This window comes from Haemaphysalis longicornis, unplaced genomic scaffold (assembly GCF_048455015.1).
Source record: "Haemaphysalis longicornis isolate Haplotype H1 unplaced genomic scaffold, Haemaphysalis longicornis Haplotype H1 scaffold_9, whole genome shotgun sequence".
NCBI classification, from domain to species: domain Eukaryota; kingdom Metazoa; phylum Arthropoda; class Arachnida; order Ixodida; family Ixodidae; genus Haemaphysalis; species Haemaphysalis longicornis.
In genome coordinates this window covers 131,799,032-131,825,378 of record NW_027526460.1, presented here as the reverse complement: position 1 = coordinate 131,825,378, position 26,347 = coordinate 131,799,032, and the positions used below count along the sequence as shown (strand labels likewise).

The window sequence follows — 26,347 nt, the reverse complement described above, 5'->3', positions numbered from 1 at the left end:
GTTAAACAAAACATGGGCAGTCTAAATTACAATCCCAGATACCAATGCTTGTGGCTGTGTCACAATCCCAGCGCTTACTATGTTATGGTGCAAGTTAATTTTTTGTTAAAATACTATGACGAACTTCCACTATTTCACCACATTGCACACGCACAACCCTGCGTACTTTTCCTGATAATCTAAGTTCCATTTGTCCAACGGTGGTAATGCGTGTTTTCTTTTAATGTGCACTTTCACATGTATTGATGTTTCTGTGTATTTGTGCATGTACATTGTGGGGATCCTGGCGCCCGAGCCATTGCGCGATCGCTAGGTTTCTGTCATTGCGCGGCGCTTTTCCCTCTCTCTCCTCCGAGTTGCCGGCTCGTCTCGGTGCCACTGTGTAGAGCCGAGCCGTCATCTCCAACTCCTGCCTGAGGTGAAGGCTGCAGCGACCGTTGCGGCGATAAAACATTCTCACGAAATGGGGGCTCCGCCCCGGTGTTTTAGCTAACCTCACCTCATCGGCCCGTTTGAACGATTCCCGAACCCCACCCTCGCCGGGACGCGAACGCGCGCCCTGCGCGGAGGATAGTCCGGGGAGACGCTCTGGAGGACAGCCGAAGGAGCGTAACTATTTTCCTCGCCGCCCGGTCGCAGCTCTTTTGCGCCGGCTCTAAGCCCGCTAGCCCTTCCGGCTGCCTGCCCGTGCCTTCGGTTGACCCTCAGTCCGTTCGCTCACATATTAGCCGTACCTGACACTCGACGATCACGCCGTGCGATACGCGCCTGGGAACGGAAGGACAGTGTCTTTCTATTGCGAGCCCATCGGCCAGCACCCCAGATTTTGCCCTTATTGCTGAGCCCACCGGTTCAGCGCGCTGATGACACGCACACTTGCGCGTGGCGCCAGATCGCCCATCGCCCCTTTTCACCCACGGGGATGTTGAAATGTAACTGAAGGGGTTGGCGCGAATAAACGCCTTCTTTTGATGTACTACACTGGGCTTATTCCTTTGTCGCCCCCTACTACCCCTGCCCAACAGAGGCGGTGTTGAGCTGGCGCGACGGCGTCTCAGTTCCGTGAGCGTTCTCAAATAGCTCGAACCCGCGGTGGCTCCTCGCAATGTGCATGAGTGCATGCCTTGTGCAATGCTAGGGTGGTGCATATTGTGAGGTAGAGACCACAATATATATGTATATTTGTGCAGTTGTTCTCGTTATGCTTTGTATATTTTGTTTATCGTTGCGCTTCTGTACTGGTGCTGCCATTTGCACGGGTTGTTAGGGCCAGTCAAGTTGCTTATGTGCACCTTTTTCCCCATAACCTTGTACAGTTTATGGAAAATAAACCATTACTATTACACTAATTCACTCATTGCTTTGGCTGTGACGTCATTGATTTATTTTTAACGGGTTACCGGACGGCTTTGTGTTCAGTGATAGCTGGAAACAGCTATTTTCAATTCGCGCTTGACGCTTAGCTTTCGTCTTTGTATTGCGTCACGTTGAACACAATACGCTACACGCAAGAAAACTGAAGTGTTTCGCCCTACAAGCGAGCAAGCACGAGGCCAACAAAAAGAGAAAAAAAAAAACAGATTACAGAATGCGCCCAGTGAACCGTTTCAAAATTTATGAGCCAATCTTTGCGTCATTTATGCAGTAAAACCACATAGAAGAGGAATCGAACGACAAGCCAGTTCTGTTGCGTGATGCCTCTCAAAATGGTCCTGGTTACAACAACAAGATAATCGGTCTGAACTCTCGCACGTGGTTGCGTGCGTAGTGGTCTCACCTGGATATGATCATGGCGACGATGATGGGCCACCACCCGACGGCGAGCACCTTGCGGGAAGTTGGGTGGCCTCGCGCCAGGTACACCCACAGCGGACACAGCGCCACCAGGCTCCCCGCGAACACGCTCGCGATCCACGGCTGACCTGCGCGGATGCACACACGTGAGAGACGACGGCGGCGGCACAACGTGGATTCTTCTGGTCAGCCTCTTGCTACGCCACATCCGTCTTTCTGCACTGCCCCGTTGGAGGCGTCAAGAACTCGTCCATTCCTTAATCTACAGCTGACGAACTAAGCCTTGAATTCCCGGCATTTTACCTTCCCCCCCTCCCCATCCCTCCTCTTTCCTTGGCCAGTGGTCCTCCCTTTCTGTAAAACGTTCTACTACTACTGGTACTTTGTGTACTAAAGATTGATGTAAAAACGTCCGTGCGTACGAGTTGTTGGCGAAGACTAAAAAATAACAGGGCGATGCAAATTAGCCTGCAGCCATATATACTAGCTGCGCCTCCAAGCCCAGGTGCAGTCTACGATCAAAAGCTTGGTCGTGCTCTGAACACAATGCACTAAATGTTTCGCCGTCCCAAGGGCCTTCAAGCGAAAGTTACCTGCATTCAGCCTGAAAAACTTCCTACTCGTCAAGAAAAACTTCGAACCCATAAACGATAGCGAATGATCTTCTAGTCATGCCTGCAGCCCTTCGCGACGAAATTTTGGAAGTGTGCCACGACCACCCGTCTCCCGAACAGCTCGGCACAGCATGCACACTTGGAAGGTTAAGACTAAGTGCTACTGGCCCGCCTTCGAACCGATGTCATCCACTGCGTCCGGTGCAGCCGTGATTGCCAGATACGGAAAACTACGTCGATGAAACCAGCCGCACTTATTCAGACCATAGCTGTACCGACGAGACCCTTCCAAAACGTCGGAATGAACCTCCTAGGTCTGTTGCTTACGTCACAATCCGGGAACAAGTGGATTGTTGTAGCCACAGACCACGTGACGCCGGTTAGAATGTGGCCCACAACCGCACGTAGTTGCATCTGGTTCCCTCTCCTATATAGTTTCAATACGAATTCGACATGATGACGACGCTAAGGCAATTATCGCGCGTTTCTCTAATAACATTAAACTGGGGCATTTCCTGTCGACGCGTACGTATGGCAAATCACATTCGGAAGTTGCTCCGACGTACGAGTGTAGAGGACGCTACGAACGAATGGGGTCAATTCAGTGCATTTCCCAAGGTCTCGCGCAAACAGCCTGGTTGATAAGGCGTATAGGGACGCCCGGCTGAACTGTGCCGCTCCCGGCCAGCGTGGAGCTCAATCAAGGGCAGCGGCACGAATTCGAGCCACGAAACCTCGCGAATGCGGCTGCGTATGCACACGGTCAGACATAGGCGCCACTGGCTGAACGGGATGTTGCGCAAGGCCGGGCTGCAGGCGCTGCTACAGGGAGGGCAGGGCCCTGTGTGCGCGGCCTGATGGGCCAGTGGGCCGCCGCCAAAGGACGGACGCCACAGACCGCGCTCTGTCCTCAAGGTCACGGTCTCGATGGCGTCTGGAAGCGGCCGTCTTCATTCGGTCAATGAGGTGGGATAGGCGCGTAGACATCGATGTCGGGACTGGCTGCCTGCCGCAAAGAGAAAGCCGCGCGCTCGGGGGAGAGCGGGGACAGCTTTGACGAGTGGAATGAGCGAGCTGACCTGCTTTCCGCGGCGTACATTTCAGAGACGGGTTCGGGCCTCCATTTTCGGTAGCATGGCTGACTTCGAAACACTGGTGAGGAGGCCGACGGTGGTTAAGATGGGGAAAATATCTTTACACGTTGAGTTCAGGGTCGGATCGGAATACCAAATCCCTCCAGCAGCGCACAACACAACCCCTTGGTCGGCAGCAAGGCCCCCAGACTTCCCCTGGGGAATTAAGTACGCAAGATATAGGACCAATCAGGAGACAATCATTAAATATAGTTTAACACCGCTCTCACTAGAAACGAGCGGGACAGTCATGTAAAAAAAGTGACGGATCAATTGACAATCCTGCTTGTTTCTTCGTCGGCAGGTTGAGTTTTTCTTGACCTCAACGTGTTTCGGAAACGAGACTGCCCGTGCGTACCTATGTGTCCGTACAGGAGCGAGGAGAATCCAGCCAGGATGGCCAGCGTGGTCATGTCTCCGAGGGCGTCCACGACCGAGGTGGCCACGTTGTCCGGATTGATGCGGCAGCGGCCAGAGTACGCCACAACCACGACCATCACCGTACCTGCGTGGTGGAGTTGATGCAGAGTGAGCCAGAACCTCACATATGCTGCCCAAGACACGTACATAGAAATGTACATAGAAATGCTGCGTGGATACGCTACAGTACCTGCAAACTCATGGTGCCCTAAATATTGGCAGCCTGTCTTACGGTAGTGGGTGTAAAGCTTGGTCTCCGGTAGTGCCGGTCTCCGAGGTGGTTAGGCCTTGCAGCAGGTGGCGTTGGCCCACTTATTACCCCGGAATTAATCCAACGATTCAAGTTCAGCTTACAGTGTATAAGGCGCTAGCTGAATCGTTACTCTCGTATGGGATCACAATATACTGCACTTGCTCGGAAACCAAAAGAAAAACAAGAAATTAATTGAGTAATTAAAAAAAAAAAGTCAGAAGCTAACCCACCGTAGAGCGTTGGATAGCGTTGGCACAAAGGAAAAATACCGAACCCTGGTTATGAAACCAATAAAAGAACTGTTTAAATGTGTTTATTTTCATGTTCCTTTATGCCTGTACAATTTTGAAGTAGCATTGAATTGTATTCCTGTAAGTGAGTGTGCTATTGGTGCAAATTTCTTTTGATGAATGTTCGGGAGCAAGAAAACACTCATTTTGTGTGTGCGTTTTTTATTTCTTGCTTTGTTTCATGCTCTCGGGCGTGTTCTGTGTACATACGCAAGTATTATTGTGTTACTTTTCATGAAATGTAATTGAAATGTGTTGTTTCACCCACTGCCTGGTCACTTTACAAGCACGCCGTGCTTAGATTGGCCAGAAAATTAATCCTGTACAGAAGACTGGCATAAATAAATAAATAAATAAATAAATAAATAAATAAATAAATAAATAAATAAATAATTAAATTCGCTCTTTTCTGTCCGTGAGCAGACGGTACTATCCCTAGCTTGTCGTAGCACCACTCCAATAAAACTTGCCTTTTTGGCAGTGATCACAGGAGGTCTGAGGAACCGCCGGTGCGTACCGCGCATGCGCGAGACGAAGGTGGCGCCTCTCAGTAATCATCCTGCTTCGACTGCATACCAACTGCTTTAATTATTTGTCTCATCCATGGAGTTTTTACCAACGCTTCCACACTGCTTCGCGGCAACATGAGGTACACGCTGCCAAGTACGAGGTAATGTCGAAACGGCGGCTTTTTGAAGCGAGACTTGAACACTGACTTTATCACTATGGCATAACTGAGCGCTGCTACCCTGATAGCACCGATAAAGGTTGCGTGTGGTGTACAAAGTTAACATGCGTTTGAAATACGACTTGTAAAACTACATCGGCACGTGGGTAACAGCAGCGTCAGAGTTGGTTTCCGGAACATGAGCCAGCTCTGAGTCCTTCCGCGGCAATCTCAGCTTCGAAGCGAAGTGGGTCATTTACTAATCTATAGGGCCATTTTGGTTACGTTTCTTTGTGCAGCAAAGGAAATCAGCGCCACTACCCGAGAATAGCAGCTTCAGAATAATGAACCAAAGCTCTTCGGGGACGCAAGCAAAGAAGCGCGGCACGATAATGCATCTCAGGCTCCAATTTAAAGTGGCAGGCTCGTGCAAAAACGTTCGCGATAACAAAACCACCTCGTATCGCCGTTATCTCAATAAAAAATGTATACCATATACCCAACAGTGAGTTTCTTATTCAAGCAAAACGCTATCAGTTGACTGTTATTCACGTCGAAAATTGTTCAGAACCGTGAGTGTAGCATCTGAACCTTGAGTCGGCCATTTACTCAATGTTCAGACTCAAAGCTCCGCATCCTCGAGTCGGCCATTTCCTCGGAGCCGTAACAACATTCCTGCACGCTGTTCTCAATAACGCTAATGCTGCAGTGCTATCTCGTTATTTGTGTATACAACAGCACACTTATGGTTCATTGTGCTGTACCAACATTTGCGCTGCGAGACCCCGTCCCCCACCACTACTACCTTTACGTCAGTGAAATCAGACTAACTAAAATATCCTGGTTATTAAGAGAACATCCGTACCAGGGTGCATTTTTAGGTAAAAGCCCTAAGTGCTCGACTATGCAAAAATTTGGCTTTGCTGTCGGGTGAAGAAAAAAAATGGCCGCCGCTATAAAAGGTAAAAAAAAGAAACACAAGAATGTCAGAATTTGTGAAAAGTGTGTATAAGGAGTAATTTTGATAAAGTAGGGTACTCCTAAAAGGCAATAAGTAGAGTTCGTATCATGGGGCAAGAATTATTGAGGAGGCGGAACAGGGTTTGCTCCGGCGGCGCGATAAAGTCACGGCGGGGGCATGGCACTGCGCGCCCTCTGTCGCGATGCGCCAAAGGGAAAAGGCTCGCCGGTTCAAGGTCAGTCAGTGCATAGCCGGCTGCCGTCGTGGGCAGACGACGCCGACGAATCCCTCGCGCGACTGGACTTTCACTGGAGTCGGTTTTCGGCGGTAGAAATCTTCGCGTTTCAAACATCATTGAAGGGGCTTTGATTTTTTTTTTTTTTAGAACACGAAACCTACAATAAAAAAGACATCCCCCTCGCGAGGGGCACGATCAAATGCACAGCATTTCCGAGGGGGTGCGCCGGCAAGTCGTATCTCTTGATTGCGGGACCCGTGTCGCCATCTTTTGGAGGCGCGGGACAACTTGTGGCGCTTTCGAAACAAACGAGAAATGAGTGAAGGATATAAGGCGCGTTCGGTGCGTCGAAATGTGTGTCGGTTTCGTGGCTCGGTCGGTAGGGCGCCGGGCACCTTGCGTTCCGCCCGCGGCGTCATGGGTTCGAAACCGGGCGCCGGAAACTGTTATTTTATTTCTTCCTGGCTGCGGACTACGACAAGGCGCGCATGCGGACTACGACAAGACGCGCATGCGGACTACGACAAGGCACGCCAACGCCGCGTGACATTGTGAGTTACTAAAATGCTATGCATTTAAAAGATGTGGTTGAGAATCTAGGTGTGATTAGTTCTAGTGAATGATGGTTGTTATCCTCTATGCCATTAGTTCATATTAGGTTGTCCTAACTTCGCCGCCCTGCCCGTGCAACATGAAAAGCGCGCGCAAATCTGAGAAGCCCGCGAGAGGCGAGAGTGAACCACTCGTGGTGGGAAGGCGGCGTCGGCAGACGTCGTCTTTTCCGGGATTCCTTATAGCCCTTCGTTTCAAGCGTGGTAGGGCTTGTAACTAGGGCAGTATTTATTAATAACTGCTGCTAAAATGTCCAGCACTTCTATTTATTTTACAGGAAGAAATCTGAGAATTTTTACAATATATTCGATGATATTGCGGTTTTTCTGCGCGTCCGTAGAGGAACATGTAAACTAGGGCAACGCGCTTGATGCGCCATCTGTTGTGCTGCTGCGCAAGCTGCATTTCCTCCTCGCCAGCCCGCCCGCGCTGTCCCAGCCCAGCGGATTCCCTTCCTCGAATACTTCTTTCTTCGTGGTTCGTATTGAAGTTGATACGGGAATCGAACACGGGCCCTGCAGCAGTAGCCTGGTGTTTTACCACCCCACCACACCAGCACGTTGCCAACTGCGGAAGACGAGATAGCCTAGAGCGTGCGGCGCTGACGCCCTATCGCGAGACCGAAGACAGCACGTGAGTTGAGCAGATTCACCCAAACAGAAAACTGATTCTGGGAAGGGTTTAGCTTGTAGTGTGGTCTGGCTCAAAAGACGAAAAAGCGAAAGTGAAGAGACGCGAACACGATCAGTAAACAAGATTTTGGTGAGTATCGCCAGGGGACGTAGAAATGCTTTCGCATTCCAACCACGTAAGCAGGCTGAAATGCCCCGAGGAATGTTCTGTTGCTGCTTCGACCTGTACCACAAAAGCAGCTGGTAAGCCAACTGCTCGCCGCCGGTAACATTCACAACTTTGAATGCGGTGAAGAAGAAATGCCCGGGCATCACAAGGCATGCAAAGTGGAACCTTGCAATGTGATTCGCTATGTTTGCGCTGCGCCGGCTTATGCACTTCTGCGTCAGCCCTGTTTTGTTTCTCCGCTCGCATCCGCTCTTTAGAACTTGCTGGAGACGCATCGGCTGCCTCGTGCACGTTCGCGTTTTGTATTAATGACGCCAGCGACCCACTTTAGTCAAAATAACGGACGAAACATGCGTGCGCGTTCGAATGTGACGCACATTCTCTCGGCTCGGCTGTTGCTCCGCATTCAAAACACAGTACGGATGCAGCTGCAGGAACGGACGCGTGCTACAATCTGCAGATCTGGCGTGACGAAATGAACCACTTCCGAGAAAAAAACAGCAAAAACTTGTTGCTAAGTAAACGTCCCAACTTTCGCTGTTTGTGCAAAGAGTGCTGCAGAAACAGACTCACTCCCCCCCCCCCCCCCCGCGTCTTTTCTTTATTGGACTATACGTTGAGCCTCATGCAGCAATATAATTAGTATGGATATATAATAGTCGCCCTCTCAAACCACCTGTCGCCATAACCAACTGGGCCGCGTTTCTGCCGCGGGCCGCGAGTGCGTAGTAATGAAGTACGTTCATATTTGTGGAATTGATGCCACTATATGGCTCTTGGTTTGTATGGCTGCACCGTATAGCGCAACGATTATATCTAGATGGTGCGATATCCCTTGGAATACAACTGTCACCGTTACCGATTTCTAAACGAGTCGGCGAGCCGTTCGTACCTATAGGCTCTCTTGGCACGTACAGTCTTTGTCAAAATTTTGTAGGCCACGGCGACCGTGGCCGGAGAAGGCGCGCGGCCAAGCAGGGGCGCTGCGCTTGCCGCTGTCGGCTGGTTGCGCGGCTAAAGAGAGGGAGGGAAACTTTCGCGCTCCCTTTCGTAGTATGGCTGGTGCGATAAGTGCAGCGGCGCCGGTTTCTCAGAGCAGTCCACTTCGCTTCAGCGCAGGCACTTCGCGCAGCACTTGTCGCGCCGGGCACACTACAAAAGCAAGAGCAAAAGTTCCCCTCGCTCTCTTTAGCCACGCAACCAGCCGACAGCGGCAAGCGCAGCGCCCCCGTTCGGCCGCGCGCCTGCTCCGGCCACGGTCGCCGTGTCCCACAAAATTTTGACAAAGACTGTACGGCGTTCACGAGCGTCCTTGTCAGATATTCCAGTCCCTACGCAACGAAGGACACCGACGCATGCGTTCTCAGGACGTGGACACGGACTCTAGATGGGAACATTATTTGGACCTCAAGTTTTTCGTCTCATCTGTTGGATATAGATTTTGAGTAGATTAGTTATCAGTAGGTGCCATTTCTACGATCAAAACGCGATTTGGACCTTAAGCTTGCACGTTTTGTCACCTGGATACTTGATTTCAATTGTTGATTTCCGGGAGATCCTCTGCAATTGACTTGAGTGTGCATCAACCGCAATAATGCTCCACGGTTAGGGCGCACATCTACAATATTCATTTTACGCCAAACTTTACGAACACGGAGATAAGAAGGCACGGGACCCGCGCTCACAAACAGCCGTATTTATATACCGGCAAAACAACTATTTTATACATAGTATAACCATACCGCGCATGTACCAAAACTTTGCTCAAAATCATACTACTATCACTCCGAAAAAAAATGTTCTCAAGAAATGAAACTTCGCCCTCTAAGAAGGCAACCGACGCTTGTCGAACACAAAAAGTGGGAGATCCTCCGATGAAAAACTTTTCAGCTATCTCGCGCAAGCGCTGGTTTTAGTGCGTGTACACGGTACACTGCTCTTGTGCGCTCAAAACGTGCGTAAATGCACAAGTTCTGCGGTACCCGGTTAAGTGCGTCTCCGGGTTTCCTGTCAAAGAACTATTGTACTCACACAATCTAATGTTGAAACATCTGCCTATCTGGCTTATAAACATGGTCGTAACGTAGACGGGTTACGTATACCACTTCGACGTAGCAAGGCACGAATTATTTCTTATTTCTTGTGTTTCACAGAGAAAGGTGACTGGCGTGCACAAGGATCTTGAAATGAATTCCTTCTTTCAATAACCGCGGTCGATTTCCCAAGCCTATTTATGGCCGAGAATATATACGATGTGTCGCCATACATCGTTCCGACACTCTCAAGTCTCTGCGTAACGCCATGTAATTAGGGTATCACCTCCGGTGCGTTGATATATTTTGCGCTCACCGCTCCGGCTTTGTTACGTGGCGTGATCGGATTACGCTCTCAGACTTTTCGGGTTGCGTATAATTTTTCGTAGTCTTTTCCAACAGTCCTATTAGAGCCTACTGCTCTTTCAACGAATGACAGAGAAGTCGCAGCAGTTATATCTTTCATTAGAATCAAGGCTATCACTACCGCTAGACTCCGAACCTGCGACTTAACAGGGTCGTCATGCACACAGACTCAAACACAGACCTAGTAGGACCAGCGACATTCCTCTTCGTTCAGCAGTCCACGTACAAGGTAGATCGGTCGAATGGGACGGCTAGGTTTGTATGCACTGTAAAGAACCCTTTCGGTTCACTGTACAGTGTTTGCCATTCCGCGTCTTCGACTCATATCAGCTGTCTCCAGTTTCATCTGGCCTCCACCGAGAAGTCCTCGCCACCATTTTTTTTTATTCACAAAGTTATTTATTCACGTCTCGCCTCATGCTTAAAATGACACTAAAGGGTGGGAACAAGTTGGCCTGTATTTGTAAATCTCAGTGCCTAGAATCTAAACAGACGGTTCTCGCAACCAGCAGCAGTTTAATAAAGCATAAAATGCCCGAAACGTGAAAACCGGTGTCGACGCACCGTACGCTTCTGGGTACTACCGTTTGTGACGTCACAAGTGTTGCGAACGGCGAGAGCTCATACATTTAGCTTTCCTCAAGTAAACAGTTCTTACGTAATTGGGCACGTGAAACAAATGTAAATCAAACGTTTTCGTGAGCTGATGTAATTAAAAAAACAGGCGACAGCAATACTCTACAATGTAGACTACAGCATTAGTCTACAGTGCAGACTACCCGCCGCGGTGGCTCAGTGGCTAATGCGTTGCGCTGCTGAGCACGAGGTCGCGGGTTCGAGCTCCCGGCCGCGGCGGCCGCTTTTCTGATGGAGGCGAAAAGCAAAAACGCCCGTGTGTTCGAGATTTCGGCGCACGATAAAGATCCCCAGGTGGTCAAAATTAATCCGGAGCCCTCCACTACGGCGCGCCTCATCGCCTGCGTTGCGTCGGCGCATTAAACCCCACAATCAATCAATTACAGTGCAGACTACACAGACTACAGGAAACCATAAATCAAATAAATGAAATTAAATTTATATATTGTGAGACAGGCTGCTTCCCTCGCGCTTCAGCCACCCATCATGCTTTCATTTTCGTTTTCGAAAACCCTTTGTGCACGTGAACGCCCAAGCCTAATAGAACTCGGACGCACATATTATTCGACTGCACAAAAAACTCGCACCTTCCGCCCCTGAACCCGTCCCGTTCCCCTAAGCAGTGGGAGATACTGCTGTCCAGCTGTCGACCTGAGGACCAGCTCCTGCTTGTGACCAGGGCTGCGGCAGCTTGACAGCACATGGTCACCTGGACTGAGGAACCACTCTCGCATTATTGCGTAATAAATCTCTCTCTCTCTCTCTCTCTCTCTCTCTCTCTCTCTCTCTCTCTCTCTCTCTCTCTCCCTCTCCCTCTCCCTCTCTATCTATCTATCTATCTATCTATCTATCTATCTATCTCTATCTCTCTCCATCTCTCTCCATCTCTCTCCATCTCTCTCTCGCTCTCTCTCTCCCTCCCCGGCACGAAGCGGCAAAAGGAACAAGATGCACTGAAGGTGGTTAAGCGGCCCCTCTGAGCTTCTGATCTTCCGTTCTCCGCAGATGTTGCTATCGGTAAAGCATTATTGCGCCCGGTTCAAACCTTAATCGCCCGTGAAAGGTCCAGGGTACTTACTGCCGGTGGTTGAGGTATTCACCAACCAACCAATCTTGCGTCACGTAGCTCTACCACTGATCTCCACTAGAGTTGCTGGATGGCGCTTCGCCGCTGTCGCGGCCGGGCGCGCGCACGGCCACCGGAAGTTCAACGGCTCGTCCCGGAAGTCAGGCGTCTGCTACGCTTCTCAACCGCTGATAAGCGTCCCCATTGGAGCATTTTGGCAGTTTGTTCTAACTTTATTACATTTTGGCCATACACATTGCGTTCAGATCGTAACTTATGCTATACCGAAATATGCGACGCTAATATGAAGCAGAATTTAATTGCAAAGGAGAACGAAAATGTCACTTGGGTCTTGGTTTGAGAGACGACGCAGCTCTAACGGGATTTATGCAAGAAATTTATGCTAGGGATTTATGCTAGAAAGAAAACAACGTGGGCACGGCGTCAGGCTGTAGCCGCGTTCGTGCGCCCGTTCTGTCAAATCAGTTGTCAGTAAAGGGGTCACTGCAGAGCCTGCTGCCTGGGGATGGAGAGCTATAGTTACACGGGCACAGTTAACCACAGTTAAGCAAACCGCGGTTAGACAAAACCGCAGTTTGCTGCGTTACACGACAGACGAAGCTGCGCTTACGTCGCTAACCATGGTTAGCGCAAATTGAGCTTGGCCACCTCAGTTCGGTCACGCCATCCATGGGTCACGCTAACCGCAGTTTCCGCAGCCGCAGTGCTCAAAATCGCACAATTCAGTTCGGACGCAAGTGGCGGCGCATCAGTGGAGGCGAAAAAAAAAATAACCTGGCGTTCGGAAGAGACAAAGGTTCTCAAATAGCGGGCGCCCGAAAACTGTCCCCAAGACGCGCTTGCGTTCTTTGCATCGCTCTCGCAATCAGCGCGACTGCCCGTCAGCAGCGGCTCGTTTCCCGATCCGCCCGATCAACTACGACAAAATCCGTGCTAAATTTGCAAATTCCGCGCGTCGTCCGCCAAAAATGGATATAGCAGGCAATCTTGAAGCGTTTTCAGCACTCGGAAACGATCGGCGCGCGCGTCGGCCGTGCCTGTAAACACGCCGGCGCGCCTGCCCGCACGGCACTGCTTGCGGCCCGAACCGGCCCAGATCACGGCAGCAACAGCTTATCGCATCGCCGCTCTTCGAAATCAATCTGATCGCGGAAAAGAACTTCCGCATTAGAGAAAATGGATGTTAGTGCGGTGAAAAATTGTGCTACGGATTGTAATTCCCAGTTGTACAGATAGCGGTGGTCAAATATCTACCGCGATGCTAAGCTGAAAGTTCCCAACACCGAACAGCAAACCAAGCCGGTTGCGAGCTGTTGGGGAAGCCCCTCTTCTCGCCGCGCACGAGTGCGTTGCGTTTGTGTCAGAAGCGAATGCTTTAACGATATTTCTTTTTGTCTACACTGCTTCTCTTTTGTTTTTATCGTGAAGTTAAAAGTGTAGTAATTTATTTTTGTTGCGCTCATAATCAAAGGGACTGCGGTTACCAAATTTGCAATTTCGCGTGTAACATCCAAAACCGCAGTTGGCGATAACCGCGGTTAAAATTCAGTAACCGCGGTTAAACTTATCTGCGGTTACTTTCGCCGTGTAACATGGGTATTATACCCTAGTTTGGCACCCAACGCCGGTATAAATCCGGCTTAGAGCGAGGGAATCAGCGTAACAAGAGCCACAGCTTAAAAACGACACTGACATGACATTAGCGTTTCGCTGCCTATCACGCACGTCGTACAGAATATTGTAATACTTCCAAGTAGAACGTCTTCCCAGACGACTTCTCTGGTCTGCTTGTGCAGTTGACGGCGCAACAAGCAGGCATTTTTGGCGGAATGCGTGCGAAACCAGCCCATGCGTAGCATGCGCTATGCTGGAACGGCCCGACTTCCGGGACGAGCGCTCGAACTTCCGGCGGCCGTGCGCCGGAGAGCTCGAAGCGCCATCCAGCAACTCTAGTGGAGATCAGTGAGCTCTACCCTCGGTATGTTTGGGCCCGGTCGGCTCAGCAAGCGAGTATTTCACGCTGTTCGCATGCGAATATGAGATGGTCATGACCGCCAGATGAGGTGAGATGAATGCGCCCGTCTGAGCGACGCCTAGCAGGGCAGTCGCGCTAGTGCGATAGGTGGTATTCATTGAAACGTTTAGCTGTCAATTTCTTCGTTTGGCAACACCGAAATTGCAACGGACATGGCGCTGCTTGTGCCACTGCAGCCGCAGGCCGTAGAAAAATATAACACCGGCATGCGTCGTCTGCTCCATTTCAATCCGATTCTCAACGGCGGTGTCAACAGAATTGTTATTAATTGCAGTGAAATTGGAGTCGAGGCATTATTTTGCGTTCGGCGGTCTAGAGCTTGGAATGTCCAACCCATATCATGCGCTTAGCACAGACAAGTACCGCCATCCCGCGGAGCCCGACGTAACCAGTGACGGCGCACTCACATGGTTGCCTGCATGCGTGCCTCGCTATTGAATACAGGCTATATTTGAAACGGAGTTTCTTGCTTCTGAAGGGGCTTTGCTCGCAGCCGGCCTCATGGGGTGTTTGTTTCCGGTGTACGTGGGCACGCCGCCCTGCAAGCGTTCCGTCGGTGACAAATCATAAGTCTAAGCCAGTCTCCTCGGCCAGTGAAATGGTCTCTGGGGTCGACCATGGCATGGAAACGTAAAAGCTACTGCTGACAGCGTGAGAGCGCCTAGCGCCGACCATTTACGCCCTGGACTCCCACTTTATGGCGCGAAGGCTACGTCACGAAAAAATGAAAGGAAACGGGGAAAAGAAATGTCACCTTTATTTACCGATTTCTCGGCAAATAACGCATCGTTGCTCGTCGAACAAAAGCCGAGGGAGCTACGAAACGTACGATCTTTCAGTTTTAAAAAATTGGCTGCGTATCTGCTCCTTTCGTTGCAAATGCCGTCAAAAGACGATAGTCTTTATCGGCTTTTGCGAAGTAAATGCTTCCCTTCGCTTTCCCGCTCACCTCTCATGTTGTTCCTCTTGCGTCGCGCTCCTCCCAAGGTAAAGACGCCAAAGGTTTGCTTAAATCATTTTAAATTTCCCGCGTTCCACTGCTCCAAACCGGGTGTCTCGATGCGAACGCTGCCGTACGGCGAAGACGCGCGTTAATCGAGGCGCTCTACTTCAACGTTTATAGAACCGCGTTTCCCTACTCCACGTGCGTTGCAAGCAGAACGTGGAACCTATCTAGTGGAACCTTGCGTAACTGTTGCCGGTTGATTTCTTAAAATGTCGCAAGAAGCTATAGTGGCGCGGGCGACAGCAGGTGACGACGGAGTGAATTCTTTTTCTGTAGTTGATGAAGTAGTTAATTTCGCAAGTCAAGCATGTTTTATTTTTTATAAAGGAACACTGCAAATATCACTTCTGTATTGATTTGTTGTCTCATATTTACGTAATGTCTTGTTCTTCTTCAACAATATTGACAAGTATGAACATTACACCGGACATAGACGGGTAGATTTAGCTGTGACTATATAAGACTATTGCGCAGGCATTGTTTTGCTTTGGCCGGGTGGCTGAATCGAGTCACAGACAGACGGACAGACAGACAGACAGACAGACCAAAATTTCTGGGTTTAAGTAGCCCAAGAAAGACTATCGTCTTTAAAAAAATTGGTGGAGCTGCACCGTTTGGTGCATGACGGAAGTGCAAACAAACAGCGAAAATAACGAGTGCAAAATAAGCAGCCCCTCATGGTGTCTTACTTCTACGTATTCGGCTGTCCGCCATATGTTCAAACCCGTTCAACGTGCAGAACATGTCGTCGCAACGAGCGGCTCCCTCTTGAACTCGTTTTACGAATGAAACATTGCCAATTTTATCACTCATTTGAGCTCTCTATAACATAGAAAAAGTGGCAGTGTATTTTTCACAAAGAGAGCGAACGGCTGCGCAAGTATAGACGCTCTATTGACATCACGTTCGTATCTGCCGAATCTGAAAAAAATAACGTCCCTTGGATGAAGAAACGTTTTTGTTTACGGTAGCTAACTTTAAACAACGTTTCTCATGAGCAGTGGCTGATATGAAGTAGGTCAGCCCACAATGCTCCAATAATATTTCACGAATGGATCGCCAGCTTTCAGACACACTAGCGAATGCGGTGGCTAGTCAAATAAATACATATTTCCTTTTCAATTTGTGCGCGTGGGGAATTCAGAAGCTTGCGCCCAGCCTGGCTGACCTCACTTGCCCATTAAAGATGTCTCTCTCTCTCTCTCTCTCTCTCTCTCTCTCTCTCTCTCTCTCTCTCTCTCTCTCTCTCTCTCTCTCTCTCTCTCTCTCTCTCTCTCTCTCTCTCTCTCTCTCTCTCTCTCTCTCTCTCTCTCTCTCTCTCCACACACCAGAGCAGCTACACGATTGTAGGTCGCCGGCATTAGGAACAAGTCACTGCCAGGCAACCATGGGGGATGAATCCCCGCTGATGGTCCCAAGGTTTCGCATATCGAGTCGCAGTACCAAGAGTTTCGCCAATATTTAACACGAGCGGGAGATGCGGCACTCACCGAGCAGGAAGCTCGCCACTGCCGCCGTGGCCATGCTGGAGGCGGCCACGAAGAGCGCCTGGTCGAAGCGGAAGGCGTCGTCGGACGCCAGGCCCATCACGATGGCGAACACCGAGGACAGCAGGGACAGCACGCACGCCTGCAGCTGCAAGGGGGAAAGGGGGTCCCGAAAGCGGATGATCCGACGTTGGAAAGGGGCACAGGATGTATAATTTAACGAAACTTGTTAGGGGGCTAGTTGTTTCATGGTTCTCAGATATGTTTAAGCGCAAAATAGGAAAGACGATACACAAGAAAGGAGGCAGGACAAGCGCACGTCCTGTCTCTTCTTTCTTGTGTATTATCTTGGTTTTTTTGCGCTTACACATATTTAAGGCACAGGATGTGTTTGCTGATTGTTAGAGACTATCGTGCTATGTGAAAACACGTCAAGGGAAAACGTTTTTACTTGAATTGGTTTGTCAGCGCACTACTGACCTTAGTGCCAGCGCGGCTCCACACTTGGATCTTTTGCCTATGGGCCAATTATGCTGTTTACAATCACGCCTGGCCTCATTGATTGATTTATTGATGAGTTGATGAATTGATTGATTGGTTGATTATTTGATTGATTGATTACAGTATCTGCTTTGCATCTCCCATTTGTCTGTTTGTCCCGTTAAAATTTGCCTTGCCACAAACCCAGTTTTGAAGTTGACTTCACCGCTCAACATTTTTGCGCGTCCGAAGCCAGCATTCTAACGCATCTGGCCGCCCCGTAATGCTGTTGAGCACTTCTGCCGACGTTGCGGCGATTATGTTTTCTATATTTAGCTTAGTCGACTATCTCTCACGTCCACGAAAACGATAGACATAAATGGCAGCTCACGCACCAAAAGGTGAACTGTTCGATACCAAAAATACAAACGAAAATCATGTGGACGCGAGTAAAACCTGTATATCTAAGAACGACGTTCTTTGAATCCGTGTGCCTACTACCTAATCCCGACGTTAGAATGTGCTACAGAGGGGCTACTGACGCAAAACGAGCCTTTCTTGTAAACGGCAAAGGCTTCGAAAATTCACCTCGTTGTGGCATGCTTGCATCGTTTTAAAACAGCGAACTTGTGCAAATATTGGCATGCCTGACAATGAGCCTCCAGCTTGCTCGCCGTGGACGATCGCAGCGAATGCCATGCTGACGAAGGCGATCGTTAACACAGCGGCCTGTCTGCAGTGCGTGTGTGGCCGTCCACAACGAAAGAGATGCCGTAAACCATTCGTTGGCAAGGAACATAGGAGCCGCATGCCACTGTGCATCTTGAAGGAGAGGCCAGTCCCCGTTGACTATCTTGCACAGGCTGCCACGTTTGTTACGAGCTGAAAGTATGACTTAAAAGCCTGCCCTCGCAATCTCTTGATCTTGTGCGAGACATGACGAGACGTACAAGATGACCGCTCGCGTACCGCTTATCTCAAGTAGAAAGGCAGCTCCCTTACACGTCAGCGTAGTCCGCCTGGTCAGTCGTGGAATTTGCAAAGCGGTCTTTTAGAAAAATACCTGCAACGCTTCTTCGGCCACGTGACCAAGCCAAGCTTTAAAACTAAAGGGCTGTGACTGCTGGCCGCTGGTTTCCCCGTGGACATTCTGCGCAGGGTCACAGACAACCTTTTGGTGGCGCGAAGCTCCAAGACCCAAGTAACAGCACCAAATAGAAAGGGTTCAGGCGAGCGGACATATCGTGCGTCCACGGTGTCTCGCACAAGATCAAGACAGTGATGGCCAAAGCAAGCGTCGAAGTTATATTTTCAGCTCCAACCAAACTAGACGGCGGCTTCTGCAAGAAAGTAAATGGTAACGGCCCTTTCCTGTCTTAATGACACGCAGTGCAGCACTTTACCCTTGTGTTTCCTGCCAAGGAGGAGTGGTATGCGAGATACGCTTGTGGGGCCGGACATACATGGACAGACCAACCGCGGGGCTAACGATCGCCTTCGCGAGCATGGTAGTTCCCTGCGATTGTACACCCGCCCAATTTTTTACCAATATCACGGGAGCGTCGACCGTTTGGTCGATCAGCGCCGCGTGACGGAATGATACGGCAAACTCGGCGAGAGTCGCCGCATGCGCACTAAGCGAAGGCCGCTGCTGCCGTCGTCTGCTAGGCTGTTCCAAGAGCAGACAGCGTCCCCCGATTTTTTTTATTCGCTTATTACACTGCCTGCTAAACTCGAAATTTTTCTTCTAGACCAGGCACGTGGCGCCAACAGAAAACAGTAATCAACGTTGCTGAACGCAAGGTTCATTTGACAACGCTGATTACTCGGTTTTCTGTTTGCGCCACGTGCTTGGTCTTGCAGAAAAATTTCATGTATAGCAGGCAGTGTGATAAGGGAACAAAAAAATCAGGGGCGGCTGTCTGCTTTTGGAACAGCCTAGCAGACGACGGCAGCAGCGGCCTTTGCTTAGTGCGCACGCGGCGACTCTCGCCGAGTTTGCCGTATCATTCCGTCACGCGGCGCTGATCGACCGAACGGTCGACGCTCCCGTGATATTGGTAAAAAATTGGGCGGGTGTACACGCGAAGTAAGCTGGAGATTCATTGCGAGGCATGCGCCACTATTCAGCCTCTTTGCACAAGTTAGCTGTTCTAAAACGAAACAAGTAGTATATCGCCGCGAGGTAAGTCATCGAAGCCTTTGCCACGGCAAGAAAGGCTCGTTCTTGCGTCAGCAGCCCTTAGCACTTTCTGGCGTCGAAATTGGGCACATGAAGGCAAAAAACGATGTTGCATGTTTTATTGATAACTGCTTTACTCCCTTTTGACACCTTTGACATCGAGCATTTTAAATTCGGCGCGGGCACGTTGCGACAAGCATGCCATTTGGATTGATTGCGCCTAGTCCGTCACATAACTTCCCGGCTCCTCCTATTCCTCTCCTTTTTTATCGTTGTTATCAAGTGTATACTGGCGCCGTTTCAATAAATACCGTAGTTGAAAGTCCCGGATTGTGCTGTATGTGCCTTTTGCTGCCTCCGTTTTTCGCGCTGCTTAATACAACGAGTAATGAACCAAGTAGCCCAACCTCGTGCTGCCAGCAGTTCGTTTGAGCCTCTAGCAATACATTGTTCGCATACCCTAGAACACGTAGAAAGGCTACGCATGTCGGCCGCAATGTGCGCAGTCATTTGGAGAAGAATTATTTGTTTCTTCTTTGCTTTCTTTTTTTCACTGTTTTGTCATTTATGAGTCTGGTGCGACCGTTTCAAAGTGCATTAAAACGAAGAGCTATTATATAGGCGCATACGGCATACGTTCCGCCGCGAATACTAAACGCTTCAGCCCATGCAGAACCTATCTTGCGCCTAAGTTGCTAACAGTGAAAATCAGGGTGGAATGGTTAAGTGATTAGGAATTATGATGTGTGTGATAGGATGGTTGCTATGGAGAGCAGCCTCTATATTTTCAAGCGCCTGGAACCGAAAAAAAGGAAACGCACCACTATTAGGCAATGGTAAGGTGCGAAATAGAATCTAGGTAGTGACAAGGTTGAAATAAGGTCTATATCAGGGGTATCCAACGTTCTTCAACAGCACGATTTGGCCGTCTGGCATCACACACACAGATGTTAGCCGACGTGCATGAAGATTGCGAACGTCTTCTTTAGCTTCGCGTTAAATTTTGGGCGATTTTGATGATTTGACAGTTTTGTATAACATCACAGCACCGATCTTGTTTTGAAGATGTGCTCCCATGATCTACCCGCATCTACAGCGGTGGTTCGTGCTTACCTGAACAAGAGCCATGTTGCCGAGTGCGATGCCCCAGCGCTGCCGTCGCGTGTCCATGTTGCCCAAGTTGGCCTGCGTGGAGAGACGCGCTGCCAGAGTCATTTCCAGGTTTCCCTTGAGGCCCAGCAACGGAGGAACCACGATGAAGAGTTCGGTGACGTTCTGGAACGCCGGCCAGAACTGCACAGTGTCCAGAATGAGACCCGCGAACACCGTACCCAGGCCGCCCAGGAAGAAGGGCAATGCCGCCTGCTTGAAGATACTTAGAAGAGACTCCTGGTCGTAGACGACTGCTAAAGATCGCCGCTTCTTGCCCGACTCGGCGGAAGACGTGTCTTCATCGTCCTCTTCTGTGTCTCCCGTCATGTCCGGCTTCAGGGACACGCTGCCGGCTTTGTTCAGGTTCTCGTCCGTTATGTCAGCGGCGTGTTCCGAGTAGCCCACAAGGCCGCCCTTCCAGAACACGTGCCCTTTTTCCGGCGTTTCCCCGCCCCCGTCCACGTGGCCGACAACGCTTCCCCTCCTGGAACAGCGACTGTTACTGCATTCTTCCGCTGCGTGGCCGAAGCACTCCTTGTAACAGACTAAGCTCCCTTTGCGGGACACGCGGTCTTTGTCGCAACCGTCTGTCACAACGTTCCCGTTGCTGAAGCCGTGGCCATGCTGATGCTGGTGTCGCGTCGCCTCGTGCGCGGCGTCGTGGATCTTGCCGTTGCAGAGTCTGTCGTCGTCGTCGTCGCGAGTGTCGTTGTCAAAGTCGTGCGACAGCCGCCGAGTTTCGAGCTCGTAGTCCGCACTGACGTAAGCGCCGTCGGAGTTCATCGCTGCAGGCGACGCGCTTCCGCGTCGCTCAGCCGCCCGGATTCCTGCAGTAAAGACAAGCCGCATGCTGTAATTTTCCGTCACTCCGCGTTTCTGGGATGATCAATGACCGCTTCGCAAGCGCTGCGCCGTGCGGTGTCGGACGTCTGTTGTCTTAACAGTGCTTCGTGAGACAGATAAAAGACGTGAGCGCGCGCACTTAGGCTGCGGGGATGGCGGGCGTCCTTACTGCGCGGGGGACGCCGTTCGAAAGGAAGAAGGCCGTTTCGACACGCCGTCGAAAGCGGCGTTGATTGATGTCGCCACGGGGGCAGAGTGGCGAAACCCGCGTTCTGGGCCCCGCGATTGGTCGGCTCACTTTGTTCGCGTTAGCGAACTCGTGCCTACAGCTATTGGCACCGTACACAGCCGGCTGCGGCGAGAACTCTCCGCGTTGTCATGCACGCGTCGTTTTGTCGGTAAGCGAAAGCGTACAGGAAGCTTAACCATCAAGCAAAGTTCATTAACGAGGTCGTCGAGTTAAAAAAAAACGCCTAGAAATGCCAGAAACAGCGGAGATAAATACAGGGTTCTCAGACCCAGTAAAGTCGAATCAACGGACGAAAATAGGATGAGTACACAGCTCTTTTTTTTCTTGCGCGAAAATAAATTACGAAAGCAAGGCAAATGTTTTTCGGTATGCACTTACTAGCATCGGGAAGAATGTTCGAGTCGTGTTGAAGTGCGACGGTGATCGAGGTCATGTCAACTGCGAGCGTGTTCGCCACTGAGTAAAGCTGTGGTGGTAGCTACCAGAGTGGCATGATTCTGCGCATATACGATGGGTGGCCGTTAACAGCGCATATTAGACAAGCGACAGCTAAATGCGTAAGCTACGTGCGCAATTGACTTTCACGAGGCTGCAAACGTAATGGCAATCAAAAGAATAAAACGAGCCCAGCTCTAAACAATCACCCACCACTGAAACATTATAACACAGCTCGGTAAAGACGACACTAAAGGGAGAGAACACGTATAACTGATTGATTTGATTGTAGGGTTTAACGCGCCGACGCAACGCAGGCGATGAGGCGCGCCGTAGAGGAGGGCTCCGGATTAATTTTGTACACCTGGGGATCTTTAACGTGCGCCGAAATCTCGTACACACGGGCGTTTTTGCTTTTCGCCTCCATCAGAAAAGCGGCCGCCGCGGCCGGGAATAGAACCCGCGACCTCGTGCTCAGTAGACCAACGCCTTAGCCACTGAGCCACCGCGGCGGAGAACACGTATACCAAGCGCTGGACATCCGCTGGAAGTTTTCACTGACACACAAAAATACACAGAATCGGCGCAAGCGCAAACACGGGAGAAATAGTCAGGGGGAATTTCATGAGAAAGTAGTCGGGCAGCTCAGTTTCGCTCACGTCGCAAGTGCGGATTCACATAATCCATTTCTTTCTTCGGCAATTGTTATGCATGGCTGCTGTGCTGCAGCAGTTTTCATCTGCATTGAAGATACTTAGCAACCATAACTGGTCCCAAAATCTCCCCTGATTACTTCTCCCGTGTCAACGCCTGCGCTGTTTCTGTATCTTGTGTGCGAGTGAAAAATTCCGGTTTGTGTCCAGCGCTCGTCCTACGTGTAGTCTTCCTTTAGTTTCGTCTTTACCACGCTGTTTAAATTGTTTCGCTGCTACAATAACCCACACACTCGCGATTATGCATCGGCAATCAACCAGCAGCGACGACATTTCTTCACGCACAAGAATGTCCACTGTTCATGAAGCAACTCCTTGGTCCCTATCCATACTGCAAATCGATCAGCACGGTAAAGAATAAAACAGGCGGTTCGACTTTTTTTTTCGTACTCCCCCATTGTAATGATGTCACACAAAACCAACAACTGCGATTTTATTGCTAATCGGAGCTTGGAATGGGGCTAGTTGGTTTTTAACTTGAACCATAGCTGGCGCTAAGCGGAACACGGACGAAGAAGTACACGAACGAGTGAAGCGCAAATTACCAACTGGTTTTTTTAATCACAACGACATAGCTTGTGTGGAAACGTTCAGATGACGTGACAGGAAAGGGTAATCATTCTCGAATAACACAGTAAAGGGTAAGGATGTGGTTGCTCTGCGAAATTTGAGCGTACTACAATCCTATTTGGGTATAGCTCACACACCGCGAGATATGGCAAGCCTCCGCAATTCCAAAAGAAAAAAAAAGCTGTGTTGGTAAGCCATCGATTGCATTGACGACAACGGAAATAGCATTACTAGACAGTTTGTAGGCCAACGCACACGCAGTATTAATTATTGTACATCCTCTAGTTTGTTCTTCGAGAATGATTAATGTTTCCTGTCACATCATCTGAATGTTTCCGTATAAGTTATGTTGTCGCGATTAAAAAAACAGTTGGTAGTGTGCGCTTCACTCGTGAGTGTACTTCTTCGTCCGTGTCCCGCTTAGCGCCAGCAATGGTTCAGTTTTACTCGTAAAAACAAAACAGGAAACGTAATTTTAATGCCCCCGTATCTGCGGCTTAGACACTGTCAAAATGATGGTTTTTTTTAGATAGAAAACCGTTTTAAACAGACGCTCGTGCGAAACTGTGCCTGGTGCAAATTGCCGGGGCATTCACGGCACCGAAGGCCCATAAATTTCTTTTATACAGTTTGGGGCAACAGCAGCCGCCATGTGAAGCTCTTAAAGGTACCCCGAAACACTTTTTTCAATTTTTTTTTGAAATGTTAAATTCTTGCAGAACGTATTCAACCAATACACCCAGCACTTAGAATAGGGGGTCGGACAGTACATCAGCCAGGAATTACTGCTGTATGCGCATCAGATAGCTTAGAAAATTGCTCAAATGACCAATTTTAATCCTAGATACGAGCAGTGGGAGAGTGAACTTGCCATATCGGACCTAAGTAAGCAGCTTTGGCTTGCTGAAATGGCGAAGACGCAAGCCGCACCAACGGAGTCCTGGACTGAGGACCCCGCCTACTAACCAGCTCGATGTGACGCCTACATAAAGGTTCCTCCTCCTTGCCCGCCGTCTCCTCTTTTCCGGTCTTGGCGTTCTTCGACCACTGGAATTACGTCATTACAGCGGTGTAGCGGCTATTGGCTGGCTTTCCTTCCGTTGCAGCAATGAACTCATTCGATAGCCACTTTGAAAAGAAAGCCACAAAAGCAGAGCAGAAACGGAAGGCGTATTTGCTGCAACAATCAAATCACGCAGTGCCACTCCGTGCTGGCGATAACTATAGCTTTCGCAGTGATTTCTTTCAGACGCGAAAGATACTGTGAAAGTGTTTATAGGAAGGGTTGCAGAGTAACTTTAAGTAAAATCACGCGAATTTTACGCAGGCGGAAGTTGCTATCGTGTGACTTTTACGTTCGCGACGTTCACGCTTACTGTATGTCATGTCCTCTCAGCCAATCACAGAGGGCATGGCCTACAAAGTACGTTTTTATTCGATTCCAAAAGCAAGTTACGTTTTCATGTTCGTTGCATTTCATGCAGTCTTTCATAAATTATGCGCCTGTGGCGATTAAGAAAAAAAGAAAAGAAATCCTTCGAACTGGTGAGGTTAAAGTCACGAAACGTCAAAATGACGAAAGCACACACAGCCACTTAGCCAGCCGGAAGCACGTTTCCGGTCGATGTGGCGAATTCACGGAGAACTAACGAAGTCGAGAAGAGGTCCCCATAACGCTGGGTCGCTCGCTTTTGGGGAAACGTTACTCGTTGGTATGGTGGTACTGATGCCAATTTCAACCAATTTCAACTAAAAACATTTATTTTCTTTGTCAGCGTTAACTTGGGCCCTTATTTTCAGAATACGTGCAAAATCAGATAGCTTCGTGGTGATTTAAGTTCGCTTAACCTCATTTACACGATGTTCCCGTCAGACCTTCACGTGCAAACGTCGCTGACTGCTGACATAAAGTATGGCTAGGTAAAAAAAATCTACGAATTCAAAAATATGGCCCCACATTTGCCAGGTGTTAGCACCGTAGCCACGTTTTAATAAAAAAAACGTGTTTTGTAGACTTCGCTAGCCTCCCGGTTTCCTGGCTCGTTCCAGCCAACGAAACAATGGGAATAAAAAACGCATAAGGCATTCAGCCCTAAAATGTACAAAACCCAAAACAGCCCTAAACAGCCCTAAACATGTACCAAACCCAGAAAGAAAAGAATAGAAGACAGTTTAGGCGACACGCAGACGGTAAGCGCTTCAACCCTACTTTTTTTAGAGTTAAACACCTTATGTTAACCAATACGCAATCTTGCTCTTTTACTTCCAGGAAGAACAATACGTAAACCAATACGTCTCAGCCGCCAATCACTCTGGAGACACGCTGTGCACAAACAGAACATCCCGGCTCTGAAGAAAGTTCGGTCCCTGAAAGAACGCTTTCTCTCACTCTCTTCGTATGTTATTATTTCAACCCTAACCGTTCACGTTTTCAGGCTTCCTAATAGTACATCCGGTTGGGCAGCATCGGGGCAGCATCAGTGGCGTGTCTTAGTTCCAGGATGAGACGCGTCAACATCGTTCCCATTAATTATTAGCTGCATGGAACCGCATGGTGTTATTTAAAGTGCGTAAAAAAACTGTGGTTGATTCCTCTGTCATAGGCATCGGTAAAACACGAAAGTAACATGTGGAGCGACATCTGCAGCTGAGCATTCTTTGCGGGTCGGCGGCTGTCTTGTGGGTGGGCTGGGCGAGCGACGTACTGCTGGCGAGTCGCTTCGGAAAAGGTGTACTGGCGTCACTTCCATGACGAATATGATGTCGATGAAATCTAGGGAAATCGCGGCATAAACCACTTTTGTTTAAAATATAAAACCCGAAAAAAGAACAACCGTAAGCATAACGTACTCCTTAGTACCAAAGGTGGCTTCCCCGCAAGGAGAGCCTGTGTGCGGGCCGCTTGCTTCGTTGTACTGGCGTCACTTCCGTGACGGATATGACGTCAGCGAAATCTTCGTGTATCCGGGAATAAAACACTTTCGTGTTTAAAAACTACACCACCCCTACCCAGCCCGAGGTAACGTTTTGTTGCTCGAGCCTTCCACCACGATATCAAGGTGAATAGAAGACTTAAGACAAAGCAAATGGCAGCGGCGGCGGCGTGCCATTCCGTGTACGGACACTATTTTATCGGTTCGAGGTTAGCTACAGTCCTAATTCTGGCATCTTTCAATTAGCGCTATTCGCGTGCACTGCTGCAGCCGCTGCTGTTTGCTGGTTGTCTGCTAGCTCGAAGACCGCCCTTTCTTTTACTTCCTTTGCTTTGAGAGAATGTCGAAGACTGATG

General features: G+C 49.5%; 1 protein-coding gene across 3 annotated transcripts in view; it reads right to left on the bottom strand.

Moving 5' to 3' along the window:
- Nucleotides 1–26,347, bottom strand: part of LOC144152899 (solute carrier family 41 member 1-like) — a 60,814-nt gene that overhangs the window by 8,603 nt on the left and 25,864 nt on the right. For 2 of the 3 annotated variants that reach the window (XM_077684445.1, XM_077684446.1), the window contains exons 2-5: nucleotides 20,209–21,074; nucleotides 16,437–16,581; nucleotides 3,900–4,046; nucleotides 1,778–1,922 (exon numbers count right to left, since the gene is read on the bottom strand). In XM_077684445.1, coding sequence (XP_077540571.1) covers nucleotides 1,778–1,922; nucleotides 3,900–4,046; nucleotides 16,437–16,581; nucleotides 20,209–21,074 — 1,303 coding nt within the window. Of the gene's footprint in view, nucleotides 1–1,777; nucleotides 1,923–3,899; nucleotides 4,047–16,436; nucleotides 16,582–20,208; nucleotides 21,075–21,718; nucleotides 21,914–26,347 lie in introns of those variants that run through there. The other variant, XM_077684444.1, reaches the window with a different exon arrangement.